Source organism: Tyto alba, unplaced genomic scaffold (genome assembly GCF_018691265.1).
Source record: "Tyto alba isolate M040663 unplaced genomic scaffold, T.alba_DEE_v4.0 Super-Scaffold_100000100052, whole genome shotgun sequence".
NCBI lineage: Eukaryota > Metazoa > Chordata > Aves > Strigiformes > Tytonidae > Tyto > Tyto alba.
The window spans coordinates 830,550-851,054 of NW_024881264.1; the positions used below are offsets into that span (position 1 = coordinate 830,550).

General features: G+C 47.2%; 1 protein-coding gene across 4 annotated transcripts; it reads left to right on the top strand.

Moving 5' to 3' along the window:
* Nucleotides 1-4,606: 4,606 nt before the first annotated feature.
* On the top strand, nucleotides 4,607-15,722 carry LOC122154317 (secretogranin-1-like). 4 transcript variants are annotated; one of them, XM_042801825.1, is made up of 6 exons: nucleotides 5,013-5,031; nucleotides 9,306-9,349; nucleotides 10,458-10,535; nucleotides 10,649-10,742; nucleotides 12,431-14,169; nucleotides 15,305-15,722. In XM_042801825.1, exons 2-6 carry the CDS (start codon nucleotides 9,347-9,349, stop codon nucleotides 15,386-15,388), a joined length of 1,998 nt encoding a protein of 665 aa, XP_042657759.1. In that variant the 5' UTR covers nucleotides 5,013-5,031; nucleotides 9,306-9,346; the 3' UTR covers nucleotides 15,389-15,722. The 4 variants fall into 4 exon arrangements, with proteins under 4 accessions (XP_042657754.1, XP_042657761.1, XP_042657759.1 ...); XM_042801820.1 differs by lacking the exons at nucleotides 5,013-5,031; nucleotides 10,458-10,535 and adding an exon at nucleotides 4,607-4,740; XM_042801827.1 differs by lacking the exon at nucleotides 10,458-10,535 and having other exon boundaries at nucleotides 5,008-5,031.
* The last annotated feature ends 4,783 nt before the right edge of the window (nucleotides 15,723-20,505 follow it).

Genomic DNA, 20,505 nt, shown 5'->3' on the forward strand with positions numbered 1-20,505 from the left:
CTGTGCATATATTTTCAATAACCCTTAACAATTATGACATGTCATATAGGCATATTTTAGAACTCTTTTCAGTTTGGCCATATAACATTTGAACTTGTTTCTGTGGTATAGATGTGTATCACTGGAGAGCTGGAGTTAGAAGGATCCTGCGTGGAAGAGGGTTACAAGTGAGCAAAATCTTTTTTTAAAGAAGACCGAGAAAGGCAATTCAAGAAGAGTCAGCCTGAACTCTTACGGTTTTCTTGGTTCTGAAATAGAAGTAACCTGTAGATTCTTTAGATTTTCTTTGAAGAAAGTCTTTGAGACTAAAGAGTATCAGTTGGTTTCTAGCAGTTTCTGTACTGCCTAAGAGCACATGGCATGAACAAAACCCCACTGTGTGAGGTACTGTAGAACTATAGAAAGTAAAAAAAGATAGTTGCCCACACTGCAGAAATTACACATCTGTACCACACAGGGTCTCTTCACAGCTCCTCTGTCTCTCAACTGGAGCTCAGTTTGCTGGCCAGTTCATTGATACCATGCACTAAGGCCACGGGCAGTTCAACTTTCAGGGGAAGAACAACCTGAAAATATTTCAGTGGAGGCAAAATATGTGCATTTTAGTTTTAAATTGGAATCTGGTTATTGTGTAAATACAGAATTAAATGGTTTTATATCTTGGTGGATTCAGGCAATTTGCATCCTGTGGACTCAGTTCTGCTGGGAGGGTGCATTTTTTATCACTATTGGGTTTTGGATGACAGAGAGGCTAAACCGAAATATGCAGACTGACCACCCATTACAAGTCACAAACTGTACCAGCCCAATCTGCCCAAGCACGGGCTGCTGCAAGGTGTGCTTAGAAGCATTTTGGCTTAGCTAATAGCAGTATCATTTAATTTCCCATGGATTCAGCTCAAGCAGACACTGTTTCTGATACCTCTGTCCCTGTTGTTTGTCAGATCCTCCTGTAACTCCACAAGCAAGCTCTATTCTTCAGCATCACTGCAGGTGTCTGGTACAGGATAAATAGTCTTTGCTCAATAAGAAGGAGGAGGTCTGAGTGTGGTCCTGGCTGCTGCACCTCACAGAAGTTGGAGGCGTGCAAAGATTTTAGGGTGTATATGGGCATATGCACCCCTTAAAAGTTTTTCCTTCTGCTTTGCCAGCAGCACAGACAAGATCCAGCTGAGCACTGGCCTGTTCCCTCTCCAGTGGACATGCCTGATGGATTTTAGCTCCTCTGAAGTCCATCACCATACAAACAAAGTGATGAGCTGGGCACCAGATCCTGCCTCACTGTAGAGCTACTAAGAATGAAATTCCTGTGGCATTGTTCAGCTACATGTTGCACCAGCTCTAAGACACTGTAACAGTTGGTATTAGTGAGTTATGGGTAAATATATATACAGTAACATATAGTGACAGCAAAGCCTAAGCATTTGTCCAACTCTGTTACTGTTATGCTGCAACCAGCATTGCCTATGCATGAGACCTCTGAAAGGATTTTTGCGGCCATTCGTGAAGCTGGAAGGACGGTGTCCCTTGAGGTGCTGGCTTTTCAGATTTGATTGGTGTTTTTCTCCAGATCCATCCCCTTAGCACCTTCTGAATGGAAGAGATGACTTTGTTCATGAAACGGGCTGCAGGATTTTCATTCCATGAAAACTAATTGGCAGCTAAGAATGAAGGTAATCCCACTAGCACATCTAATTAGGGGAGAGCAATACTTATATTCCCCAAGCAGTCTCCTCTCGGCTTAGAAGGAGCTCAGACACGTAAACTCGCTTGTCATCATTTGAAGTTCTAGCTTCTAGCATGAGCCAAACATTTTTTTTTTTTAAGTGTTTGTATTTGAGAGAATCCAGCAGGATAAATACTGTTTATTCATAGAGCGATAGATTGTCACAACATTATGAAGCGTGTACATCACTGCAATTGAAGTTCTGACACATCTGAGAAGGGAGGTTGGGGTGTGCCACTCACAACCGATGGAGTGAAATATGCCATTGCCTGCTGTAATCCTGATTTAATGCAGTCACATCTCTTTCCTAATCTGAGAGGAAGCTTGTGCCAGCTGATACCTGGCTGTAAAAGTCCATGTGAAGCAACATTGCTTTGAAAACACAGGCTGACTTAATTTAACTGTGGGCAAGGTGCTTGGATTCTCTGTGTCTGGTTTTCCAGCACTGGCAGAAGAGTCTGTGGGATCATGTTTTGAAATCCTAGGCTTGGGTGCTGAAGATGGAGTTAGGTATGTACTCCATTCAGTACTGCCCTTGCTCCTGGCACAGACCTCTTGGGTGATGGTTCTGTAAAACTGGCAAATCTTCATAACCCGGATTCTGATCAATTCTGAATACATTAACATGTGCTCCCGTGTGGACCCTGATACAACTGATGGCAAAACATGCCCCGACAGTGCTTTAACATCTTCTCTTACCAACGGCAAATACAGAACTTCTGGATTCTTTGGGATCAGCCCACACAGTGCTAAGGTGAGGGAGCGTTTCAGAGAAATCCTGTGAATCCTATAAATCCTATAAATAAACCAACCAGCACAGAGGAAACAGCCATTGAGGCCTCGGTGATTGCTGCTGCAGTGCAAAGGATGGATTAAAAGCCACATGGGGCGGGAGTGTGGGACTGCTTAATCTCAGCTGTCTGTTCTGCAGCAAGAGGGCTCCTGTAGTGGTGGTTATACCGACTCTCAACAGGACTTGTGCGATACAGCTACTTAGTACAAATGCCTCATAGATACTAAAATAGCCTGCTATTTTTATTCAGCACTTCTGTATCAGTTGCCCCTTTTGGCAGTCGTGTCCAAGATAAGTATAGCCAAGCAAATGCTGGAGTGAAGCAGTTACACGAGGATAACCGGAGTGCTATTTGTACACCTGGGGAAGCAGAGAATGCTTAAAAGGCAAATGTTTCACCTAAAGTTCTTTCTCGTGACCAGCTGAGGAGGTTGAGGCCAGGCTGAATCCTCACACAGACAGGGAGGACATGGAGCACCTGGAGCCAGTGAAATTGTTCTTTTGAATAGTCTTTTGAATCAGGTTCTCCACTTCCCACAGTCAAGGATGGTGATTTCCAAAGAAGCATCTGCCCATGGAGATGGGGCTTGTATAGGCGATACGAGACTGACATGAAGGAGAGGGAGGTTGAAGAAGCAGAGAAGATGCTGCAGTGTTAATTTGCTTTTCATGGTGGCCATGGGTTCTTTTATTTTTCAGAAACTTATCTGAATGCAAGGTGAACAAGGTATCTGGCTTTGCCTTCTGGAGTTCGAGGCTGTCCTCTGAAACAAGCTTTGAATGGAGCTCAGGTTCCTGGCTCCCTTTATGCACAGATGGAGCTGCATGTGAGTTTTACTGGAGTGTTGTGTCCTTGTGTCCTGTTTTATATGTTTAAAGGCTTTATGTTTATAGCAGCCTGGCATTGTTAAGACACAACGTAATAGTCACTACACAGAATGGTAATAGAGATAACTGCCATTTTGATGGGTAGATCCATTGTCCTCCACCAACACTGGCAATTAGAGGGCCACCTGCTTAGTGCTGAAAACAAACAAAAAAGAACAACTGAAAAATACACATAATTTGGAGATGGCCCTCTAAGAGTTAATTAAAGGAAAAGCAAAACAAGTCCTAGTCTTACGATGTCTTTGCCTGGCTCTGATGGGAACTGGGAGAAGCATTTAGACTTGCTCTGTGGAATGCTCAGCTTGTCATTTGTGCTTTCCAGTCCATCAAGGACTAACTGGGACAGTGGGGGGCTGTTTAAGAAAATTATGTAAAGCTTGATCTCTGTAGGTTTGCTCTGGCTCCCTAAGAGCATCATCACAGTAAGTAAGAGGTTTGCCTGTGGAGATGGACGCGAGGAGCCGTGATTTCCCCAGTAAAACATATGAGGAACACTGCGTGACATTCACTCACCAGACAACCTAAGTACAGGGACCACTTTTCACTCGTTCTCTGGTTCTGGGTTTGCCGTGTGTGGGGCAAACCTATTTGAGTAGAAGGGGCAGCAACCTCGCAGTGAAGAAAAGTCTGTAAAGGCTTTAACGGGGAAGGGATGTGGAAACGCAGCGGTGATTTCTTGTGAAAGCTGTGCCAGAGGGATGGATTACCGCACCTCCTCCCTGTAGGTAGGGGCTCAGCATCCTTTGACTGTGGGAAAGACCTGAGGATGATACCTCATCCTCTGAGCTGGAGAAAGCGGCAGGGAGACCCTGCTTTTCTCCTTTTCTGAAGGGATGGCGGGGCGGCGGAGCGGGGGCTGTAAAGGGGTATTAGGAATATTAAGCGGGGAGGGGAGGAGGAAGAAGAGATGCGGTGGTTGCAAAGGAAGGGGAAATGAGTTCAGCTTTCCCAGCCGGGGAGAAATGTCCCCCCACGCTGGCGAGCCGAGGGGTTGGAGAGGGGGGCGAGGTGGCGGGATGGGGGTCCCGCGGCTGCCGGGGGTGAGGGCGAGGCGGGAGGAGGGGAGGGGGGGGGGCGGTGGCGGCACCGCCCCCGGGGGCTCGGAGTGACGCAGGCTCCCGGAGGGGCCCCCCGCCCGTCTCCTCCGCCCCCGCTCCCCCCCTTTAAATAGCGGCGAGCCGAGCCGAGCCGAGCGGAGCGGAGCCGAGCGGAGCGGAGCCGAGCGGAGCCGAGCCGAGCCGAGCCGAGCCGAGCCGAGCCGAGCCGAGCCGAGCCGAGCCGAGCATGGGGCCGCTGGCGCTGCTCGGCCCCCTGGGCGCCGCCGCCCTGGCAGGTGAGCGGGGGCGCGAGCGCGGACCGTCGGGCTCCGTCAGCGGCGGGTCCGGCGGAGCCCGCCCTCGCCGTGAGGGAAAGGCGGGTAGAACCCCCCCCACCACCACCACCCGGGGGGGGACGGTTTAGCGGGGAGTGGGGTGAGGTTTTGCCTCTGAAAAGAGGTGGGAGCCCCCTCCTTTCCGCCCCCCCCCCGCGCGCTCTCGGAGGGGTGACGCCATCAGCGGGTGCGTGACGTCACGCCCAGCCCGCTCCGCGTCACCCCGCGGTCGCCCCTGCGAGGGGAGGTGAGGTAAGGCCCGGGGTTTGGGGAAAGGGCGCGGGGGGGTCCGCCCGGAGCCGTACCGGCCTCAGCCCTCACGCTGCGCCGGGGCCACCCGCCTCCTGCTCATTTTATTTTTCTCCTCCAGAGCGGTTTCTTTCCACACAGACTCCTCGGTGTCATCTTATTCGAGCGGTGCTGGTAGCTTGTTGCCAGCTGGTTCTCCATACTTGGAGGTGGTTGTGAAGTAGCAGGTCTGTGGCTTTAGCGTAACGGAAAATCTTTTTTTGGCATGCGGCGTTAAATATTAAAACCACACTGTGAAATGAGGATTAAACGCACTAGGATGAGGTGATCGCTTGCCTTTACAGCTTTTTATGCGTGCTACATCATTTCTTGCACGAATTGGTGTCATTCTGGGTTGACTATATTTGGCTTTAGGTATGTTAGAGGTCTCCACACGGAAACGCTTCTGGGACTTGTACAGAAACTCATATAATGAAGTCGACTACCTTCAAGTGCCTTTATAATAATCACAGGGGAGGGTGGAAGATGGGGGGAGAGACCCCAGCCCAGAGAAGCTCACCAGGCTTATTTCACAGATATCGTGGGGATTTTTTACCACATATTTTTTCCCGTTCACGCCATCAAATCGGTAAGGTACTTCTTTATGTCCTTTTTGGCTATTTTGCTTTCAAATGTTAGCCAGAATCTATGAACTAAGGAGTTTGGGGCTGGAAATCAGTGAAACATTAACTTCAAGAACTCTCTAGTGCTCCTTCTGCAAATCAGTGTGCCAGTTTCCATGATCTTTCCTAGGGAGGGTTTTTGCTGGCATTTTGATGAGCAATGGCACTGCATTGAGTCATCGGCTTTAATGAAACAAAGCCATGTGGGGGTTTCATCAGGGACCCACCAAAGGATCCGTCCCAGTCTTGGAGATGTAAGCAAAAGCCACGTGAATTTGTCCTGCATTTCTCATCCTTTTTTTGGTGATCTTCATCAGCTCTTAGCACTTCAGCAAAACCAAATAAACTGATCGTAACTGCCTAGGCAGATTTGGTTTGGGGAGGGGAAACCAACCCAGACCTCTGCTTTGCTTCATGGGTCTGTGATCTGATTTTTCTGCACGGGCAGGGGAAGGGTTTCCATCTCAGTGTGCGCTCTGCCTTTGTGTCTGCTGCGAAACCCCACGGTTGTACCGTCTGCTGTGTCCCCACCAGCCTGGTGGGTGGTTGCCCTGCCACCCGCCTGTGTCAGCAGTGCTGGGGCGATGGCTTCACCCCTCCTGCGCGCATGTAGAGAGGAAGGCAGAGGTGTTGGCCAGCTGTTCCCAGCTGGCAGGTGGCCCCGAGGGGGCTCTTGCCACCTGGCATGGGCTGGCGTGGCCAGCACCGGTGTAGCGTGGGGCGTGCTGCCTCCCCATGGGCTTCCTATCTGAGCTCTGGCAGAGCTGCTGCCTCAATATATTTTTTTCAGGCTCTGTGATGGATTGGATACTTGTTTCTCCAGGCAGGTTAATATGACAGGTGTCTAATACCATTTGCTTCATCTGACATTGTTATGATAGCCTAATGCTTCCTTTTTTGTGCATGTCAGCTTTCATCATTAACCAAGCACTTGCTTAATGGTCATTAATCTATCTGTAAATCAGTTTGGAAAGACAGAAGCTTTAGAATGAGAGGGGCCAAGGCAGTGAGTACAACCTGACTTTATATTCCTGCAGCCCTGACATAGTGCTCAAGAGGTGGCCCAAAGTTGGCATCTCTAATATCAAAAGATGCTCTGAAATGTGTCTGTTCTGTGCTTTATCAGCTGGGTGTAACTCACAGGAGATCTGTCGTGGCAGCATCACTAAAAGAATAAAATCAGATGTTTGCCCTTGTGCGTGTCATCATTTCTCATGGGCTGGAGGACCAGAGGAGCCTTGTCAAGAAGAGGCAATGAAGTGGGTCATCCCCTCTGCTTACATGTAGGTGGTGACTGTGAGCAGCTCTTGCCGTAAGAGCAGCATCTCCACCCCCCCACCCCCCCCCCCCGCCGTGGGGTTGGGAAAGTGTCCTTTTAGTGGATAACACATTTTTTTTAGTAGAAGGGACTTTGCTGCCAGCCTCTGTCCCCATGTGTACATCTGTCCTTACCCTCTGTGCTCAGATGGAGGATGCAGGCAGGTTAGGCTGCAGCGGCGTCAGCTCTGTGCGGTGTGGTAGTTACTTGCATATTAGGTTAGTAAATAAAGTAACCTAAAGCCTGGCTCAGTCAGCATTGAACGCAAAAGATGGGGGAGAGGGTTGGCTCTGTATAGCACCATCTCCTCCGCACACCACCTGGCGTTCTGGGGAAGTGATGGGGTAGGGCTGTAGTGCTATTTTAGGGGAATCCCTTCTGTGCTATCCTCATGTGGGTTCCCTTCTCTGCTCGCAGTTGTATACGCAGAGAAGAGGCGGGGGCTGGAGGAGCACATTCCTACACGTGTTTGGGGGAGCAAAAATAAAGGACAGTAGAAATACCAAGAGAGTTATTATTGTACTGTGTTCAGTTATTACACACAGAGTCAGTGCTCCAGGAGATGTCAGCTTCCCCTGCGCACTCAGAAAAGAAGCAAGGTTTTGCTGCTTTCAGTAGTGCAAGGTGACATGCTCCTGTCTGCTCTGCAGGAAACTTCCTTGGGGCAGTGTTAGTTTTCCTGACACTATAAGGCAAACCGACCCCTTTCATCTCCATCATCTGCTTTGTGTTCATCTGCTACAGAAGGTCTCTCACTGTCCCAACCAAGCAGTATTGCAGAGAGGGTGATAGGTGTATTTAAGATTATCCCGACTTGTGTAAGAACTTCAGAGCTGTACATCTGTGTACTGTGATTTCGTACCATGCGGTAAGTCTTGCTTCTGTGTACTTGGGTGTGGCGGGCAGCCTTGCTTAACTTCACTTCTGCAAATCTCAAGGTGGATGAGAATTGCCATGGTTTATTAATAACGCGCAGCAGCCAAGCTCATTAACCAGCTGGAGACATACTGCAGCAGTGATGGTGAAGTAAAGCAGCATGGAGGTTTCATTTACAACAGCTTATTTCCCAAAGCGAATCACAGAATGGTTTGGGTTGGAAGGGACCTTAAAGCTCATCCAGTTCCAGCCCCCCTGCCCCGGGCAGGGCCCCCTTCCCCCAGCCCAGGGTGCTCCCAGCCCCGTCCAACCTGGCCTTGAACCCTTCCAGGGAGGGGGCACCCACAGCTGCTCTGGGCACCCTGGGCCAGCGCCTCACCTCCGGCACAGGGGAGAATTTCTGCCTTAGATCTCATCTAAATTTACCATCTTTCAGTTTAAAGCCATTATCCCTCGTCCCATCCCCACCCCCTGATCCAGAGTCCCCCCCCACCTCTCCTGTCCCCCTTTTAAGCCCTGGGAGGCCACTCTCAGGTCCACCCGGAGCCTTCTCTTCTCCAGGCTGAACCCCCCCAACTCTCTCAGCCCGGCCTCCCAGGGGAGCTGCTCCAGCCCCCCCAGCATCTTCGTGGCCTCCTCCAACCCCACTCGAGCAGGTCCGTGTCCTTCCGATGTTGGGGGCCACAGAGCTGGACACAGGACTCGTTTACCTTGGACCAGGTACAGCAGAACTGGTGCAAGGAGGTGTTAATTACCCAACGTGTCCTCAGGACACAGAGAGAGACAGGTTGTGCCGCTTTGTTCCGGAGTAGTGTTTTCCACTGGGATTTGCTTTTTTTTTTTTGCTTATTTCTTGGGGTGATAATGGACCACTCGGTGAATGGAAGTTTTCCTGTCCCTTCTGGTTTTGTCTTTCCCTCCAGGAGCTGCCTCCTATCCAGGCAAGACAGGATTTCTCCAGTAGGGTTGAGACAGTAGTTGCTTAAAAGCCATGAAGAATGGTCTTCTACTGGGGAGTTGGGGGAGGGGGGAGCCCAGAGCCCCTTTCAGAAGCCAAAAGGTTCTTTGGGTGCAAACAAGCTCTGCTTGTTTCTTGTCTTCTCTCACCACCAAACAGGTACAACTGCATGAAGACCTGACTTGCAGTAAAGCTCCGATCTTGGAATTTAAGCGTTGCTTCCTACTTTTTGGTGTATATTCTTCTTGTGCGAGAAATGTTAACATGCCTCTTCTCTCACGCTAGGCTGCAACTTTACCTTGCTTTTCCAACCTGAATAAGAAAAGATGTAATGCAAAACGTGTCCGCTTTACTGCCAACCCAAAACTCGAGTAATCTCACCAGACCAATTTGATTGAGGACTCCTGTCAGTGATGCTCGTTGCTAGGATTAATAAGTCTGTAATAACTTGTTTTTCTTCCAGGTGTCAGCGCACTTCCATCAGAAAAAGACCATCTTGAAGAAATGGTGAGTAGCTGTATGTCAAAGCAAATTTCAGAAAATATCAGTCTCATGCTTTCCATATTTTGTCTTTAAACTGTCAGGGTAACACTTTGTTTTTCTTAAGGGTAAACTCTTAAGAGATCATCGGTGATGTGGAACTCGAGAGTCCCTTTAGCTGTCAGAAGATACCTGCGTGCATTTTGGTGCATTTGATGAAAATCAAAACTGGCTTCTTGTGTGGTACTTTTGAAACTCTACATTGTACAGCTGCCCGAAAAATTATCTGAAATATTATTTGATAGTGCATGTTATTGGACTGTAAAAAGTGAGATGACCACTTTGAAGAAAGATTAAATATCTACAATCTATTGTAATGGACTTTCTAGTGCAGTCCTCCCATCTCCTGCTTTGGAAAGAGATTCTTTACCTTGTTTGATTAAATAAATGCCATTAGCTGCTCTCAGCACCTGTAACCTGACAGCAGGTCCTCTCCACTGGTTGAGAGTGTGATCATTTCGATTAGTAAACACCTAGTAGTAACTAAAAAACAGTCAATAGACAAGCAGCTATACTTTGTTGTTTTATTGTCTCCTCCCATCCGGCCTCCCAGATTGTACTCCTGATGATCTGAGTGCTTGCTCACAACCAACAACTTCAACTCTTGACCATCATTCTGCATGAATTTGTACAGAAGAGCTACTTTGGTAGCACTTAGGATTAGAGGAGGTTGCGTGACTTTCCCAAATCAATCCATTTCCTCTGCTTCCAGAAGACGATCCAGTTGAATGTGAAGTGCTAAAAGAGGCAGAGCCTACAGCACACACGCATGAAAAAATGTGGAGCATGTTGTTTAGCAGAGGATATAAAGGCAGGTTTGGTTTATTGGCAAACCAGGCAATACTTCTGGTAACACCTTTGTAGCATCCTCATTTAGACAGATCCTACAGGATGATCCTCATCTTTTGAACGTGTGTTGTGCTGGTTGTTTTTTCTGTAGGGTGCTGTTACCACACGTTTGACTCTCCTTTGTACTGAATAGGGCATTTAATATTTTAAAATGTACAAAAGGAGACTGTTACCTATGCAAACAAAGGGGAGATAAAAAGAGCTAATGACTGTCCTCTTCTTACAGGTATGGGAGCGAGGACCAAAGCACTTGTTGCCCAAATGCACAGAAAGTTGTGGTGGAACTGGGGATTACTCAAAACTTGTAAATATTAGCCTGAATATTGATTCTAAACTAGCTTTCTTCACTAACTGGATCAGAAGTAGGATTTCCATTTTTGCCATGAGCATTTTTTTCTCCTATTTTTTTTCTTCTAGGTAACACGGTGCATAGTGGAAGTTCTGTCCAATGCACTATCTAAGCCGAATGCACCACCAATTAATCCCGAATGCAAAGAAATCCTGAAGAAGAGTAAGTACAGCATTATCTGAACTTGTGAAAGGGTTTTGGTAGATGGGTTCTCATTTGCATTCCAGCTGGTGAACTGTTTTTTCAGTCCGTGCGAAACCGGTGCCTCCGAATTTCAGAATTCTGACTTCCTTCTGTTTCATCTGTCTTGCTCGAAGAGCAAACAGCCTGCCCTGGTAACTGTCAGGGATTCTCGGCTGACATACGTGGCTCTTCCACTTAACCCACCCAGCGAGCCTGCGAGAAGTAGACAAAGTCTTTAGGTAGCCTGAGAGGTCAGGAAATGCGAGCAGGTTTGGCCCACATGCTGAATGCGCCCCGGAGGGCAGGAACTGGCTTCGGATAACTGCCGCTGAAATCGGCAAGGCTCCCGTGCTTGGTGGCAGCTGAATCCCTGCCCAGCTCAGGAGAGGGAAGCCAGCCCAGAAGTGATTTGAGTTTGCGGTCCCGATTCCAGAGGTCTGGCTACGCGTGCTGAACGCTCCCCTTGGAGCTGAGCTCATTCCCACAGCGCGGTGCTCAGCTGCCTCGACGTCGGGGCGCACGCCTGCTGGCTGGCTTGATGACTGGCTGTAGGGAAGCGTGGTTCGGCTTGACGCTGTGCCAAACTGCAGAACGCCCATCTTTCTTCCGCCCCGGGATGTTTATTTGATTACAGAACAATAAAAAGGCTCTTGAACTTACCTGCCAGCAAGAGGCAATGAAACCCGTCTGTCTCCTGCTTGTTTATGGAGGGAATAACGCATGGCCCTGGTACGGTCATCAGATGGGGGTGGGTTTGGGTCTTTGGGAATACATGTATTTGTACCTAACTCAGCCCCGAATTTATAGGAGATGCCGAATGCCATCACTCTTCATGCTTTGTTCGTGACACACGAGTTTTTTTTTCTGAAACTAACAATATTTGCCACGTTTTGAAAAATGAAAGAACACTGGAAGGGGACGTTAAGGACCGTATTTTTGCCATTAGACAGATCTCCTCCAAGAATATCAGACAATAAGAAGCTTTTCAGAAATAATGAGCTATTTTTAAATCTGTGCAGCTATTGTCTGAAAACTTTTATGATTTGTGATCTATTTCTGGTGTTACTCAGACAAAAGTGAAGCAGAAATATCTTCACAGAAATATACTGTTACTGATGTGGTCAGTCAGACTTGCATTTAACATTTTGGAAATAGCAGAAGGAGCATGATTTGATTAAACATAACTATTGTAAAGTAACAGATTTCTTTCTCTTTTTTTTTCAGTCAGTTTAGAGCATTCAAAATTCAGTAAGAGCCCTAGATATTTTCAAATAGCTTGAAATAAATGGTTTTCTTCTTTTATGAATAAGCATATATGATGGGTAAAGCCGACATTGAAAGAACCGAACACAACTCCAGATCCCATTGATTTTTAATGGGAATGAGAGTTAATTTAATTGAATGCTAACAATGTGGTCACAAAGAAGAAAGACAAAGAGGAAAAATTATTCCGGAAGTTTCAGTGTAACTTTTAAAATGCCTAATTAAATTAAAATTAGTTAGTGCTTTTCCAGGCAAGCTTAAAAAATATTAGAAAATGACTGATTTTAAAATTAATCCTGTCCAGATCTTCTTGCTACTCTGGGGAAGCCGGGTGTCTATTTAAACTGAAATAACACTTCAGTGGAGAGTTGGATTATTTCATTATGCTGCTTTTGTTATTGTAGGTGGTAGAAATGACAGACAGAGAAGTGAAAGCAAACAACTTGAAGTGAGGCATTTGAAAGAGCCAGCAGAGATCGAAAAACATCATACTGGGAGTGCGGAGAAAGAACAGAGTCAGGCAGAAGAGAAATCTAAAAAGTACATGAGAGGAAGTGATGAGGAGAAACTTACTCAGGGGGAAGGAAGAAGCAAGGAAGAGGAGGATGGACACCACACAGCTATTCAAGAAGAGAGACTTCATACAGAAGAAAAGAAACAGTATCAGGAAATTGGAAGAGAGGAGAAGAGCTACCACAGTGAAGAAGAAAGCAAAGAGAGCAAGCGTCACGATGAAGAGGTGGAGCATGCTGCTCTCAACAAGAAGTCCCACTCTGGGGGCACGAGCACAGAGGAATCCCCTGATGGGAATGATCAGCACCCCACGGGCCACTGGCACTCAGAGGAGGGAATACAGAGCCCTTACAAAAGGATTCGTGAGGGTGAAGAGGGAGAGGCAGAGGAAGAAAGACGTGAAAAATACCACCGCGAGTCTAAGGAACGTGACTTCTCCCACCAGCGAGAGCGTGAAGAATCTGAGGAGGGTGAAGAAACAGAAGAGGAAGAGCAACCCTACAAACCCAAACGTTCTCATGGGAAGCACAGGATGGGTGACTCCTCCGAAGAGAAGAGGGGCCGTGGTGGTGAGGAAGAGGAGCTGACTGAGGAGTCAAACAGGGAGGAGGCCCATCTCTGGGACGAAAGGAGCCACCGTCAGAAACATCTCGAAGGGTCTGAGCAGCAGCGTGAGAGGAGCGGTTACGATGAGGGGCATGGGTCTGAAGAGGCGGAGGACAAGAGGCACACAGACCAGGGAAGCGAGGAGTACAGGGGCAGGTGGCAGCAGAGCGAGGAGGGCAGTGAAGAAGAAAACAGGAGGCATCGCCACAGCGAGGAAAGTAACGAGAAATGGCGTGATGAGAGGAGACGCCATTCTGAGGGAAGGACGTATCTTGGAGGTGGAAGTGAGGAAGAGCTGGACAGGTATCCCAGCGGTGGCAGCAAGGAGAAGCAGCATCGTGCTGGAGGGAGATACCACTCGTGGGACAGTGACAATGAAGGGTCACAGAAAGCGCACGCTCGAGAGCGCAAAGGGCAGGCCAGAAGGCACGACAGCACTGAGGACAGTGCAGAGCAGCAGCGCTACCCTGGCAACAGCGAGGAGGAGGAGGAGGAGGAGGCGGAAACGAAGCCTCAGAGCAGTGATCAGATGGAAGATGAAAATATGGAGGAGGGAAGATATGCAGAGAGGGAAGAGTACGGAAGCCATCTTGCTGCAGAGAATGAGAAGAGAACCACGGCATCCTACAGCCCTTTCTACCCACTGCTGTGGTGGAAAAGCCGGCACGTTGAGAAGAGGGAGAGCACAGGAGGGCAGGTTCCGGAGGGCAAGGAGGAAGGCAGGCCTACCCTGAATGAGAAGAGCCTTTTCCCTGAATATGATGACTACGACTGGTGGGAGAAAAAGCAAATCCTAAGTGTTCTGAACCGTGGACACACCGAGAAGAGGAATGTTGGCAAAATGAACAGATACGATATGAAGAGGCAATACAACAAGATGGATCAGCTCGCACAACTCCTGAATTACAGGAAGAAATCGGCCGAATTCCCAGAGTTGTACAATTCTGGAGAAGACATGAAAAAACGTCACATAATCAGGAATGACAGAAGGAGCCTGAGCCAGAGGCCACTGACAGAAGAGGAGGTATGTGTACAGGTGTTTCTCTGAAAAGCTGGGGGAAGCTGACTTTACACCTACATTTCTAAATCCAGTCCCAGGGCAGCCGGTAAACTCTGCGTGGAAAAACACAAGATTCACACAGAGAGCCAGATCTTTAGCATTTTTAAAAATCTGCTTCCTTTGAATGAATTCAGTGGTACCTTGTAAAGTAAAGACAACGTGCGTCCTCGTTAGCTTCTGTCTGCTGCAGGATGGGAAGAGAAAGGAGATTTTCTTCCTCTTTGGGCCCTACCTCTCCCTCTAGGGTCTTACAGACTAATAACACAAAGACGTGCCTCGCAGCAGGAGTGGAGAGGCAATTAGCAAGCACCACTTGGTCGGTCAGGTTGTTTCAAACGTACGGTTGAAAATTAAGTTGGACATTTGAGTGAAATTCAGCTGGCCGTTACCAGCCGTAACTGTAGAGTAGAACCTGGCTTGCATTTGTAAGCCTGATTCGTGCTTGTAGTTTCCACCTACGTGAATCCTTTTCTTGGTGGACATCCTGTTCTGCTTCCGTGTCCGGGAAAACGGAGTCTGGACGAGGCAGCTGGTTGCTCCTTACGTATGTCACTGTAGCTGTTGCACCGAGCTGGGCTGGGAGCAGCGGAGGCTTAATGCTAATTTATAGAGAGGTTAAACGCCGTTAGGAAGTCATCATAATAAACAAGAATTGGCTGCATAACTTTTTTTCCCCCCTCCTCCAGCATCTGCTAAGGTGGAGGTGGTGTTCTCGCTGCACACTGCTCGCTGTGTGTTGTGAGCCAGGACCGCTGTGATCGTAGGGTTGTAGCCTCTCAGGGTCTCCTTCACCTTGGGCAGAAGTGACTGCGCGCGGCAGCGGGAGGTCACTGCTACCTAACGGTGCTTTGAAGCTAAAAAAGACCAAACTGTAATTAGGGCCCGCTCGCAGCATTTACTTTCCCCAGCCCTAATTGGGTTGAAAGCAGGAAATTGTACAAATCTCCAAAGTGTGTGCTCCTGCCCCCAGCAATCCGCCCAGGGACCAGTCAGTAGCAGGAGACCTCTGCCTCAGGAGCGGTCTTTGCCTCTCATTTTCATGGAACAAAACATTTGCCAACCTTATTTGATGTGTAAAATGCTCTTTATGTTTTCGCAGGAAAAAGAACTGGAAAACCTGGCTGCTATGGATTTGGAGTTGCAGAAAATAGCTGAGAAGTTTAATGACAACAGGAGAGGCTGAAGTTGATCTGCTTTGGCGTTTCAAAGCTAGGTGTAGCCGTACTCCCAATGCCTGTATTTTGTGGTAAATTCACTGCCACTGGATTGTTGTTTGCCCGAAAAACAGGAAATTCTACTTACTGTCCACTATAGTGTAGTGATCTAGACAGCTGAAGATGTCTTTAATTTGCTGTTATGCTATTGGGATCTGAATAGCATGAATTTTGGTATTATAACCTTTCACGCAAGGCAGATATTTTTAATATGCTTGTGAAAATAATTGTGTTTGTGTTCTTCAGAAATACATTTGCCTGAGTTTGAAATAATAAAAACCGTTGATCTTGGACCAAACTTTCTCCTTGCTTATCTGAGTGACTGGCTTATTGCCAAGTAAGCTGTATCAGGTGGATGGACTGTGGACAAAATGTTCACCTGCGGTTCATCGGTATTTTTTAAGTTACGAGGAGCCTATCTGTGCCTTTGATTTGGCAGTTAGCAGGAGCCTGGCTGGTAAGAAGGAATGCCAGTTAGTTTGCTCCGGTAACCCAGAAACACCCTGTGAATGATTTAGTTCTGGAAACGAGTCCTTAAAGAAGCAAAGAGCTTGCAACACCGAATGGACGCTTCATTTGGAAACCACGCGGCGCTTCAGAAGCAGTGCGTTACGCGGTGGATTGGTTTTGCCAATTAATTTAGTCTGAGTAAGTCTCAGTCCCATTGAATTTAATCGCCGAGCGGCCGTTCCTTGCTAAGGTGTTTTGTGCTTACTGCAGGCGGGCAGGCGGTGGTGAGCGCCGCTGCGGAGCCTGCGCCGCACCGGCGTGCTGCTCACCTTGCACGAGGAGTTTCTCGGCGGGCGCGGGGCAGGACGGGCTCCGGGTCACAAACCGTACGATGCCCTACGTCAGCGGTGTGTGGGAGGAGCCCCTGGGTAATTTTACCACACTACGAAGCAGTGAAAGGAATGCTCCTGTCATTGGTTTCAACTACTGCCGGTATCTGGGGTTCAGTTGAACTGAACTGAGCCAAACGTGGTTTTTACAGACTGTTTTACTGCTGTGACAGTGTCTTCGGTTACTCGTGTCAACACCACGCAAAGAGGCGCTGTACAAAATTCAGCTGAAGCACGTTACCAGTAAATGTGCAGCATCTGTCATCTCAGCCGAACCCATTTAATCCACAGACGTACTCTCCAGTTAAGGCAGTAAAATATTCGGTGCGCTACTGATCCCCGCACTGTGTGAGCACGTCTGGGGCTCGGGCTGTCGGGAGAACCTCTCAAATGTTTCATCTTGTTCAGTTCAGGTACGCGAAGGTCGAATCCTGGCTCAAAGAAGTTGACAGAATTTTTACTTCAGTAGGACCATGGTTTCGCCAGGCTTCTCCAGCAACAGTGAGGAAAGTGAGAGTGTCCCAGCTGCAGAAATACTTTGCTGCCTTCAAATTCTGAGACTCTCCCTTTTAAAATTTACAATGCCATACAAGAAGTATTGCAGCACAGTACGTTCTTCCCCCAGCCTGCGTGAGGGAAAGCCCATCTGTGAGTCTGTAAATACCTAGAAGCAAAAAGCTTTAGTTGCAGCACAGGAAACTTCCTAAATTGCTCAAAAATGCAAATCAAGTAATAGTATATATATTTTTTGTTGTTGTTTTTTAAAGCTACACTTATGCAAACACACAGTCACGAATCAGCAATGCTTTGCTTAAAACCCTGTCCCCTGAAAGACTTTAAAAAATCAAATAGCATTCAGCAGCTTCCCAGAGCTTTGTGACAGCCCTTTCGGCTGCCGCCCTCCTGCGCGCGGCTCTGCGGGGCTGACGCCACGAGCACCGAGCGCCGAGCTGCTGTTTTGACTGCTCCTGCCTCTGCCATTTTTAGCTACACATTTGCATTACGTCTGTTCCAAGAATTTTTTTTTTTTTTTTTTAAATCAGCCCTCCACTACAATTTACATTAATTTGCATTAGTTAAAGGCAAATTGCATGCTTCTGGCATTGAAGCTAGGTGGTACGGCTTACACCGACTATTGGTATGTGACGATGCGTAACCTTGTTCCAAGCAATCAAATGAAGCAGAAATTGGGGTTTTGGCTTCTGAAAAAGCCTTGTCTTGCTTCTGACTCGTGCACCCCAGCGCAATGGTAAAATCTTTTTAGTAAAGCTAAAAGACTTTACTAAAAGACAGGAACGGAAAGCTTGGCAACTAGTTCTTTCTTCTTCTCTGCTATTTTTATCCTGCTTACGGAGTGAAGGCAGGTGGATGTTCTCTCTGTGACCGAAGCGAGGTACGGAGTCTCCTCGGGCGCTGCCATGTCTCCGCTGGCCCCGGCCCTGCCGGACGGCCGCAGGCGGTTTCGGCCGTGGAGGCTCCAGCAGTTGAGAGATCGGGCGCTGCCGGAGGAAGGGCTGAAGCTCCTCTGAGGGGCGAGAAGCACTTGGCACCTCCTCCATCCCCCTCCTTGGGCAGAGAGCTCAAGCTTGGATGAGAACTTCAGGAGACACGGAGCGCACGCATTTTTTTTTTAATTTTTTTTGTTGCCAGAAACGATGTGAAGGCAGCCAGAGTTGGGCTCTGGTGCCTGGAACCACAGCAGAGACGGTGGCGCAGCGCCGGTCGGGCGCCTGCGTGCCGGGGGCTGGCTCCTCACACCGCCCACCCGAGCCAAGTTCCTTTTCTCCACAGCGTTGACCAAAATTACACAATACCAAGTTGTCGTGTTTTATATTTGCAGAGATAAAAGCCCTTGGCCCTTCTGCCTTGAGGCTCCGGTGATGACCAGGCTCCTGAGCTACGCTTTGTGGAGACTAAATTGAAACATCAATAATTGTAAATATTTTCCATGAATTTTTTGTTGGTTTCTTCCTATCTCCCATTGGTGCAAGCGTTACGGCACATTTCAAAACGGGGGGAGAGGATTCAGCGCCGAGAGCATTAATGCTGCTGAAATGAAGCCAGTTTGGCTTTGATCTAAAGTAGTTTTTCAGGTGTTCTGATACTGTTTATTTCTCACAGCTGTTTTTTTTTTAGTATACAAATAAACCAGATTTTTTTTTCAGGTTACTACTTTTAGCACATTAAATATAATAAAAAGCAGGATTCAATACATACGTTGGTTGTTTAACCAAACTTTTACTGTGTAAATTTTTACACCTTTGCAGTGCACGAGAGCCGTGTACCTCCCAGCTCCATGGCAGTGGCAGAGCCGCACCTATGCCTGCTTTCCAGGTAAGAAAACCGAGGCAAAAGGCAGTTTTTCAGTATTGATCTCGTGGTTTACACCGATTTTTGTAATTTTCTTGCCTTGCACTAGCTTCCTACCCATTGCTCTAAGCCAGGCTATCTCAGAATTTCATCACGTACTGGGTGTTGGCTGCTTTCAAAGTCCCAGTTTATCCTAGTTTACCTTCAGTATCCAGGTGCAGGCATATAGTAATGGAAACCCCATCTTCCCTTCGCACCTTTTCCCTGTGAGTTCTTGAAAGAAGCTGAGAAACCCAGAATTATAAGAAAAAATAGTAACTTTGTATAAACCACACATGGCCTTTCTATTCCCTATATGTGTGATTTGCAACACTTACCCTGTATGGAAAGGCAAGGAGGGCAAAGCATATTTTTCAGATCCACTTAACTGGGGGAATAGAGACTGTGAAACCTACAATCTCTCCATTTAGGAGTTTTTCATATAACGAGGAGAAGAAAAGAAAAGCTTTCCATAAAAATAGAAAAAAAAACCCCACCCAACCCCAACATGGGAAGTTTAGAAAAAACTGGAACAGAGGTAGACAAAAACCTGAAGGTATAGTGTATCTGTTCACTAAAAGAAATGTTCAAATCTTCTGCTGCTTCTTTCAACAAAATAGAGCCCCCGTTTTGTTCTGAGCTAATGGTTTCCTAAAAGAGCATTACTCTTATCAGTATACAGAATTTTACAGCTTTATGAAGTCTGATTACTTGATCCCAAAGCTCCAGATTCCCCCTGATGAGCAAGTTCAAGAACAGAAGCCAAGTCCTGCTGGCTCTACGGGCTCCCATCTGGGCCTAAAGCTCCCCACGGTGGGTTCCACGGGGTGCAGCCAGCAAGGGTGTTCTCCTCCTAAAGCCCCTGCTAGAACTTTTTATTTCCAAAAAGAGGGAAAAGTAAGAAGAATAAATCTCATTAGGAAAAACATCCTGCAGTTTAATCGAAATGGCAAATGCAAAATTTAAAAAAATAAAAAAGCTACACATCATGAAAGAGAAATAGTAGAATAAATATATATACATGTAGCAGTTTTCAAAATAGTCGTATCTTAAAATAAAAACATGTAACAAGTCTCAGGAAAATGACAGACAATACTAATAGAGACATTCTGTTTAAATATTTGGTATTTTAATTTATGAACATGCACTTTCTCTTCTGGATTTCAGGAAAACATGGGTCATGCTGTAAAGTTCTGGTATTAGTATTCTCTATTGTTCTTCTGGAAAGAAAAGTGTAGCATTTTTGCAGTTCATTCCACTTCCTCACGTTACTAAACGTGGCTGGGTTCGGTGTCCAAATAAGGAGCAGATCACCACGTAGGATGTTTCACCCTGATGCTGCTCTGAGAGAACGGGAAGCTAAGTTAGATGTCTTGATTTGGGCTCGACCTTTAAAAAGATGCCTTCGTCATATCCACTTCTGGCAACAAGCAATCAGAATGATGCTTCCTCTTCTTTCTGAAGTCAGTGCGTTTTCAGGGGGATTTTTGCTTCCAAGGGTTTTTCTTATTCTGGCGTTAAGCAAATTCGAGCTGTGTGCCGAACTGCACAGTCAACCGTACTATCAGACACTCTGTAAACAATAATCAACAATTTATTAGCAAACAAGAACCTGAAATAATTAACTGTATAACAATCCAGCAAAGTCCCACGCGACACAATCAGAAAGAGAAAAAGTAAGAACCAAAGATATCAGCACTGTCCTTTGGATGTTGTCCTTCGATGTCTTGTTACCCTTACTCACGGGGCGGTAGCGATAGAAAGACAGAAAGAGTCCAAGAACAACAGTCACGCGCCGCGCGGTAACTCCTCTGATCAATAACATTTTCTTCTTTGAACTATAAGTCTGTTTCCATCACCTCATCAAGGTTTCGAGGGCGTCTTAGTTGTCTTCGTGA

Coding starts and splice junctions, on each gene's coding strand:
- LOC122154317 (XM_042801812.1), top strand. CDS start 5,500: ATGAAGTCGACTACCTTCAAGTGCCTTTATAATAATCACAGGGGAGGG. Junction 10,743..12,430: donor CAAAGAAATCCTGAAGAAGA/GTAAGTACAGCA, acceptor TTGTTATTGTAG/GTGGTAGAAATGACAGACAG. Junction 14,170..15,304: donor GGCCACTGACAGAAGAGGAG/GTATGTGTACAG, acceptor ATGTTTTCGCAG/GAAAAAGAACTGGAAAACCT.